Source organism: Acanthisitta chloris, unplaced genomic scaffold (genome assembly GCF_000695815.1).
Source record: "Acanthisitta chloris isolate BGI_N310 unplaced genomic scaffold, ASM69581v1 scaffold12579, whole genome shotgun sequence".
NCBI classification, from domain to species: Eukaryota; Metazoa; Chordata; class Aves; order Passeriformes; family Acanthisittidae; genus Acanthisitta; species Acanthisitta chloris.
The window spans coordinates 834-9,896 of NW_008689893.1; the positions used below are offsets into that span (position 1 = coordinate 834).

At 38.3% G+C, this 9,063-nt stretch overlaps 1 protein-coding gene across 1 annotated transcript in view; it reads left to right on the forward strand.

Annotated features, from left to right (window-relative positions):
* The first annotated feature begins 702 nt into the window (after positions 1–702).
* The window catches only part of ZBTB49 (zinc finger and BTB domain containing 49), a 14,885-nt gene continuing 6,524 nt past the window's right edge, over positions 703–9,063 (forward strand). Inside the window, exons 1-3 of the mRNA XM_009081609.1 lie at positions 703–871; positions 1,783–2,888; positions 8,176–8,222. Coding sequence (XP_009079857.1) covers positions 720–871; positions 1,783–2,888; positions 8,176–8,222 — 1,305 coding nt within the window. The 5' untranslated portion in view covers positions 703–719. The remainder of the gene's footprint in view (positions 872–1,782; positions 2,889–8,175; positions 8,223–9,063) is intronic.

A 9,063-nucleotide genomic window follows, 5' to 3' on the forward strand; every position in this document is an offset into this window, starting at 1 on the left:
TGTTCATTACTTAGAAGACTAGAAGTGTAAATTGTCCTAATAGTTGGAATTTCAATATTTACAAGTGCAATTACGTCTTTGTTAAAAAGGAAGTATAGAATTGTATCTAAACATGTTCTGTGGGAATGTTACTTGTCTTTCCAACCTGTTCAAAGAAAGCATTTTTTTGATTTAGACATTGCATTGTATTTAAAACAATACCATATTAAAGTGTCTAATTAATCAGACCCACATGTGAACTGTACTTAGCTAGAACAGCAATAAATCTGTCTTAAATAATACTAGCACTATATTGTCCCTTTTCAGTTTAGAGGGTGAAGAAACTGAAGTTTTCCTCTATGAATACTATTGGTTTTCTAGGTGTGAGATGTTTTTGCCTTAGAATCTAATTCTTGTCGAAGTTGTCAAAATTGAGGTGCAGTTTTTTTGTGGTTACGATGTTCTGTTTATTGGCAATACCATGAAGCTCTTTGTTGTAAGCAAAACTTCATCAAAACCAGTATTTCTTATGTGTATCTAGTGGTGAACATTATTGTGACTTTAATCAGAGAAAAGTCATTAGGGCTTACATTGCAGATGTAAACTGAAGTCTGTTACCTTTGGGAGCTAAAGCAAGTCGTAAAAATGTTCTGAACATTCTAAATTAATTTTGCAATGTAATATTTAAAATTTATCTTAGCATTTTATTTCATTGTAGGTAATTTAAGTGGTTTTCTAGCATGGACACTGTTGCTAGCCATAGTTGTCATCTTCTCCAGCAGCTACACGAACAGCGAATTCAAGGGCTTCTCTGTGACTGCATGCTGGTGGTCAAAGGTGTCTGCTTCAAAGCACACAAAAATGTGTTAGCTGCTTTCAGTCAATATTTCAGGTATGTGACAAAAAAATCCTCCTTTTAAAAAGTTACCTAAATGCTGTTGGTTGAGGTTTTCCCTGAGAAGGGTATTTTTTTTTCTGGTAGATGCACACTGAATAACTAAGGAGAAAAGTGAAATTGTTTGTCCAGAGATAAATCTGTGTCAAGCATTCATACTACACTGGTGTTTTTTTGGCATTTTCTTGATCCTTGCTTGCTTATAGTGCCTCCTATAAAGGATTCTGGCATGGACCTGCATTCAGTATTTCAGTAAGAAAAGAGAAAGGAGCATAGTAGAGGACATGAACAGAGCCAGGTGAAATGTTACCACTTCCAAATAACATGGCTTGTTTCATCATGTTTAATATTGCTGTCCTCTTCTGCATTTGTGAAGAAAGAACTAGGAACCTTAATAAGGTTTACTGATAGAGTTTCATGGACAAGCTCAGTTGCCAGGAGAGAACAGTTTAGCTGGCTTTGAGGTCTGTCTTCTCCTTTTTACTAGAAAATTTCTCATGTCCTATTTTATTTGCCATGATGAAAGGAGAAACACTATTCTGAGTCAACCAACTTTTGCAAATAGTCCACAAATGCACCACTGCATGTAATATGTGGAGAACTGTGGATAGGAAACCACAGGGATAGAGTGTTATTGAAAACATTGAAAAGTACAAAATAGAGGTTATATAAATAATAATTTGCTTTGGTTTATGCTTAAGTGCACTAGTGTAGGGCTAACATTTAAGACAAGTAACTGAGGAGTTTTCAGATAATCATCTGCAAAGACACAGCAGTCTAGGTAAGACCTGAGAGTGTAAATTGTTGTTTCATACCAGGCAGTCTATTTGAGGTGTATGTGGTGGTTTTTATTAAAGTGCTTGCAAATTATTTGTGTTTGTATTTGAATATTTGCCTTATTTTATCAGGACCCTTTTCCAGAATTCTTCAGGCCAGAAGAATGATGTGTTTCACTTGGACATTAAAAATGTAGGTGGCATTGGCCAGATCTTGGACTTCATGTACACATCTCACCTGGATCTTAGCCAGGACAATGTACAAGCTATGTTGGACATTGCACAGTGTCTCCAAGTGCAAAACGTGCTGAACATTTGCCATACCTTTTTAAAATCTTCTCCAGCTGTAGAGCAGGCAGCCAACATGCCTTGTAACAGTGTCTTTTCACTGCAGAACCCTTTGACTACTGATACTAACTGTGCCAGTGATGGTTATGGAACAAACCTACTGCATGAGTGCTCATCTGACACCCAGGCTAATAAAGGCTTGGCTGACCAGCATTCCCATCCATCACAGTCTGTTAATCTTCACACATCCTCAGGTGATGGACAGAAACAGCCACAAGACTCCTTAGATGGCAACTGCCCAGAGCTTCCCTTTAAACAACCAACTTACTATTACAAACTCCGCAACTTCTACAGTAAGCAGTTCTATAAACAAACTGCTTGCTCTGATCCTGAGAGGGGAGCAGAGCCATCCTTTCCTTACAACACAGCCACAGAAGTCAACACAGTGGAGAATAATCCTTGCCCTGTTAATCACTCTGAGTGTATTCTGGAAACCTCTGATCATTTACCATCCAACTTTCTGGTTCAGTCTGTGAATGAAGCTGCTCCAGAGCAAGATGCAGGAAGCACACTTGTGCAGCCCACCAAACAGATGAGGCTGAAAAAGGCAATACACCTCAAAAAACTAAATTTTCTGAGGTCTCAGAAATCTGCAGAGCAGCCACCTGAGCCTAAAAGAGATGACAGTAGAATAACAGAAGCAGTTGAACCTGTAAATGAAAGTACCACAGATGTGACAAATGTTAGAGTTACTGAGGAAAAAGAAGCTGAAGATTTAGTGAATTCTGAGAACTTTGAACAAACTGTTGAAATGGAAAGATCTCAAGGTCCTTTGGAACAAGAAGGACAATCACAGACTCCTCAGTCGCAGAGACAATATACTTGTGAATTATGTGGGAAGGCTTTCAAACATCCAAGCAATTTGGAGCTCCATAAAAGGTCTCATACAGGTACAGTTATCAGTTACTTGGTCTGCAGACCAAATATTTCAATTAAAGAGATTGTCTTGCAGGTTGCTAAAGCCTTGAGCAACCTGCTCTGGTGGGAGGTGTCCCTGCCCAGGGCAGGGGGTTGGGACTAGATGATCTCTAAGGTCCATTCCAACCCCTAAAGTTCTGTGATTCTATGATTATTAGATATAGTTTTTAAACCAGTTTTTAAGAGTTACCTTAGCTAGTCAGGTAACATCATTGATTCCAAGTCCTTGAGATGGCATTTTTCCTGATTAAGCTGTTGAATATTTTTTCCTTTTCCCTGTATTAAATATACAAGTCCATCTCTCTGTCTTGTCAAATAAATATCACTTTGCAAATGAGCATGCATGTATTGGTACTTTGACACTAAATATGAAACCTTCTTAGCAGGCATGAACTTATTTTGTTAATTGATCCTTAGTATTAAAAGTTTATTTTTCCATGTTATTAGCAGAAAAATCTTTCCAGAATCTGAAAATACAAACATTTTGCAATTGTTATCTTTGACTACTTCTGTGTGTTCATGGTACTAATACTTTTTTCTTTTAATTTGGTGTCCTGTGAAAGAGTTGCATATGTCTCTTACCTTGATCCTCTCTTTGCCTTGTACATTCTTGAATGTTATTCAATTTGAGCTGACATCATGTATGTTTAAATATCCTAGAAATTTCAGGGAAATAAGCGATAGAGCATCTAGAAAAGTAACAAATGAGGGAGAGACTGAAGTCAGTAAGGTGTGAGTTTGTGCTTGAGGATCTATATGAGAGAGAGACCCCAAGACTCAGGAATTCCCTGCTGCTTTTCATACACCATGTTCTTCCAGTAATTTTCAAAAAAATTCCAGACTTGAATGCAATTTAATGTGGCATGAACAGTCTTACATAGATGTGCTAATCTGACAAAAGTTTAAGAGCTTAGGTTTAACGAATAATAAACACATGAAAGGATAGAAAAACTGAGGCAAGAATGTGACTAGAAATGCCTGATTGCTTGCCTTTTATTTTTGGGTCACATTAACTTGCTTTTAAATATCCAGCCGTTCCAAAAGGGTGTTTGGAAAATTGCAGTGGATAGTGAGTAGGATGTTAATATAGGAAGGCTCTGTGGCTGGAAGTACAGGACACACCTGTGTCATTAATATTAGATACACTGGTAATTAATAATGTAAGTGTATGCTGAAAGCCATTTCCATTCATCTGCCACCTCAGAAAGCTTAGCAGATTGCTAGCTACTCAAATTTATTTGAAAACATTGGTTTTCCAGAGCTAAGCAAAAGGGTTAGCAAGCATTTCAGTATTACAGTGCTTACTGAAAGTCCTCCCAGTCTGGCTTTGCTGAAGAGATGAAGAGAGCAAATTACTGAAATGGACCTTTCACACTGGCAAACCTGGTTTTAACCCACAAATGGCAATTCTTTCAACACAAGTGCTGTGGTGGCCTGGATGGCAGGAAAAAGCATGTGTGAAAATCTCTGTCCCTGAACACTGAGAACTCCTAAAGAATTGACTGGTTAGCATGGCTGCATTGATGAGTTTTCTCTGTGAAAACAGCCCAACTGTGTTCAACACAAGGCCTTGCGCTGGCATGTCTAGTGGATATTGCTAGTGGATGCTTAAGGGAATCTCTAAACAGAGCTTACTGCATTGAGTTGATGATTGGTTTTGACTTGACTGAATGTTGTCATTTGGATTTTGTTATATTGACCTGTCTGAAAAAAAAGGAAGCAAGTCTGTCTCCCTTATACAGTTCAGACCTGTCCAGTAACATCCAGTGTTTTTGTTGGGGTTTTTTAAAATTATTTTCAGAGAACATCTCAAAAAACAACCCAAAATAAACCCAACCCTGTGGAAAGAACTCTTGGCAAGATGGAATACAACAGGAGCAGAGTAACACTGTCATGGAATACATTGTTGCTCTTCAAGCTTTTCATTCTGAGCTTTTCTTGAGTAACTTGTCAACATTGCATGCCTTTGTGGGTCCTGCTCCTTACCTTTGTGATGTCTTCAGGAACACCACTTCTGCCTTCATGCCTTTCTCCTCTGGAGCTGACACACACCACTGCTTTCATCCCAGTGTTGTCTACTTTGTCTTCATCTCTTCTTGCAGGGTGTTGTACAAGAAGGATCCAACAGAAGACAGAAAACACAAGGCAATCCAAGGGTTCAAAGTAAAGTCTCCTGGATGTTTGTTTAAGCATTGTCTTAATTGTAGTTCAGTTACTACTTTTTCCTCGAATTTTCTCTATTGCCATTAATCCAGCCATGGTCTTTGAGAAGATTAGTGTTCTCAGCTAAGGTTTTTGGTTTGGAATTTATTGACAGTTGTAGAATCATAGAATAATTTAGATTAGAATGGATCACTGGAGGTAATCTAGTCCAGTGCTCTGCTCAAGGCACATTAAAGTAGAATGGGTTGTTTTGCTCATGACCTTGTGTAGTCAGATTTTGGGTATCTTCAAGGACAGATTCCACAACCTCTCCAGGCAATCACTTCCAGTGTTTGACCACCCTCATGGGTTAAAATCAGAATTTCTCATGATCCAACCTGTGTCTGTCACCTCCTGTGCTAAGACTGTGTACCAAGAACAACCTGGTTGCATCTGTCTTCCCATGCATGTCAGGTTTCCTGTTTGCCTTCTCAAGGCTCCAGATACGGTCTTACCAGTGATAGGCAGAGAAGAAGAATCTTCAGCTTACTAGCTGCTCTCTTACTAATACACCCTCAGAATTAGCCTCACTTTGCCTGAGGGATGCTACAACACTGTGAGTAACGTCATATTTTTGCTGGAATTCATTCTTGAAATAGGTTACTTGATATGCCCAGTGGTTTGGAATTTTATCCAGGTGCAGAATTGTTTTCCAAAAGCTAATTTGATGAGGTTTTTTCAAACAAAATCTTTCTGCTTTATCATGGGGGAAAAACTCCCAAGTCTTTGTGCATCAGTACAGTTATAATGAGGCTGCATGCAGCTCACAAAAATACTTTGGAGAAATTTGAGGCTCCAATTCCCACCTCCCTCCTCTTGTCATTTCAGAGTGGATTTCTGTTCAGATACTAGTCTTTGTGTCAAGAGTTTTTCTTGAGGATGTAATTTCTGAAAAAATTGCTACTAGTGTTTTTTATCCTCTATTTCAAATTACCTCGATGCTTTTACAGTTGTCAGAAGTCTTCCCAGATGCTATAGATCTGGCTCCCTGGTGGTTTCATTTATATTTGTGTTGTCAGCACCAGAATATTTAGTGTTTTGCAAGTTTAGGTCTGTGATGAAATCAAGCATCAGTGCTCTTTATAGTTGAGTTACTTTATAGTTGAGTTTCTGGTTTCATAATTTTTATCTTTAATTGAATAAAAGCTTTCTTAAAACTGCCAGAAGATTTCCATTCCTCATGAAGTAGAAAAGTAGATAGAGCCTCAAGTTGTCAGACTAACTGTAAGGTTGCTCTCTGTGAAGCCACAGAACTGTATGTTTACTGTGTGCTGTAAAATCTAAAAAGAATTGCATTTAGTCCTTGATCCTAAAATATGTTGAAAGAACTTCATCTGTATCTGGCAGCAGGAAAGGAAAATGGAACCTCAACCCCAGGATATGGTAGATGTTGCTTGTGACACTTCCAAGGATGGAGGAAGAATGCTGATGTAGAGAATTCTTGCTGTAAGAGAATCCAAGAGGTGTTCTGTAAAGTCAGGAAAATTATACTTTAAAAAGTAAATAAGAATCTTTAGATAGATTTTTTGAAGCAGCACCAAGAAGAAACACAATTTAAGATCTCTTTTCTTTTGGAAATATCTTTCAGAATCACATGGATGTACACTGGTTTTGTTTCCCTGTACCTGTGGGCCGTATGTTCCTTAAACATACAGTTAGACTTAGGAATGATGATTACAGGTCTGACTGTCATCGAATTCAGTGGTATTTGAGTACTATTATTGTTCTAAAAATTCTAGAAGATGCACAGAGAATTTTATCAGCAGTGTAGAACTAGGAAAGCACAAACTAAACAGAGGAAAAAACACCTTTATGAAATACTGTAGGGGAGAAAAGGTTATTGAAGTATTGTGCAGTCACATTCTAGACTGAGAGTCAAGTGATTTTGAAGAGCTAAAGTGGGCTGCACTAGTTTTTTACTAGACTGCTCATAAGCTTTTGGAGATTCAAGAATACCAGTTTTATATGTATAAATTCAGAATTTTTGGAGGAAAACACTTGGGTTAATCTTCAGATGCTCTTATATAAGAAGAGAATTTGAAGGCAAATGTATTTGCTGGCAGTGAATGGTTACATCCTGAGCTATGGTGCACATTGAAATCAGAAAACAGAATCCTTCCAACTTACCTTCTCTGCATTCCTTCTTCTGTTTAGGAATGTGTCTCTGTGCAAGTGAATAAACAGGGGCACTTCCCATTGCTGTTGTTCCTGTAGGACCTTGTCATCTCTTCTTCCTGGCAGTGATATCCCTTTCTTGTGGGGAAAAAAAGTATTTACAAACAATGAAACCTATTCATATCAAAACTCTTCTACCTACTTGTTTTGAAAGATAAATTGTTTCTGAGCAAGTCTGCTGTACAAGCTTAATGGTAAATGCTGTACATCCTTCTTGAATTTCCCCTTAAATACATGGGTAAGTGTCCTTTTAGGGATTTTTTTTTTTTTTTTTACTGTGTGCAGTTCTGGTATCCTCAGCATAAGAAGGACATGGAACTGTTGGAGCAAGTCCAGAAGAGGCCACGGAGTCGATAAGAGGATTGGAGCATCTCCCCTATGAGGACAGGCTGAGGGAGTTGGGGCTGTTGAGCCTGGAGAAGAGAAGGTTGTGTGGAGACCTCAGAGCACCTTCCAGGAACTGAAGGGGCTCCAGGGAAGCTGCAGAGGGATCTGTGTTAGGAGCTGCAGGGACAGGACAAGGGGCAATGGGGACAAATTGAAAGAGGGGAAATTTAGGTTAGATATTATGAAAAAGTTTTTTCCTGTGAGGGTAGTGAGACACTGTCCCAGGTTGCCCAGGGAGGCTGTGGCTGCCCCAACCCTGGCAGTGTTCACAGCCAGGTTGGATGAGCCTTGAGCAACCTGCTCTGGTGGGAGGTGTCCCTGCCCAGGGCAGGGGGTTGGGACTAGATGACCTCTAATGTCCATTCCAACCCCTAAAATTCTATGATTCTGTGATTTTACTCTTACATTACATATTTTAAAAGGAAATGTAGCAATTTAAAACATTTCTGTTGTATTGCAATTATTAGAAGTTCTATGTTCTGTTTCTTCTTTTAGGTGAGAAACCTTTTGAATGTAACATTTGTGGGAAACACTTCTCACAGGTGGGAATATTTTATATACTATGGTACTTACATTTGAAATGCATCTATGTGTTGATTCTAAAAAACTTAGGTTTAAGTCTAGAGATCAGATGTTTTTATTCTTCAAAGACCGACTTCACTTTAAGTACAAATTATTACAGTATCTTGTTTGAAAATAGCATGTTAAATGTTTTAGATTTCTTTGTTGCATTTTGTACCTTTGATTCTGTCTGCTCTCAGTAAATGTTATGCATTTTACCTTCAAATGAATGTTTAACTATACAGAGCCACAACTATATTTGAAATACAGAGAACCTTTGTTTCCAAACTGTTCTTTTGCCTTGTGCTTAGGGATATGCTGTTAATAGCATTTTTACAGTGAGAACATCACAGCCTGTCTGAAGTGTCAAAACTCAGCTATGATTAAAAGAAACCTCTTGTGAAATTCCTTACTTACATACAGGGCCTAAGCTGTAGCTGTCTTAATTTGCCCTCCAGTGTTTGCTTTCTGTTCTGGGTACAGCAATTAATTTGTCTTTCTACAAATTTAGTGCCTAGATGTCTCACATTTTCAAAATGTCTTATTTCTTTTCTGTTTTCTTGGTTGGAATGTGTGAATCTAAGTACAAGAGACAAGAAACAGGTGCATAGTTTTATATTAAGATTGAATAATAATTATTGTTGAACAACTTTGGTATTTCTTACAGGTCCTTGTTTAAGAATTAAGAGTTATGTGCTCTTTGTGTACCCACCCAGCACTGTCTCTGCTTCTCTTTCTTAAATTTCATAGTCCGGCAGTGAGACCTGTTTGAGCCATGAAACTGATGTTGCATCCTCCACTTTGTGCTCCATATGAATACAA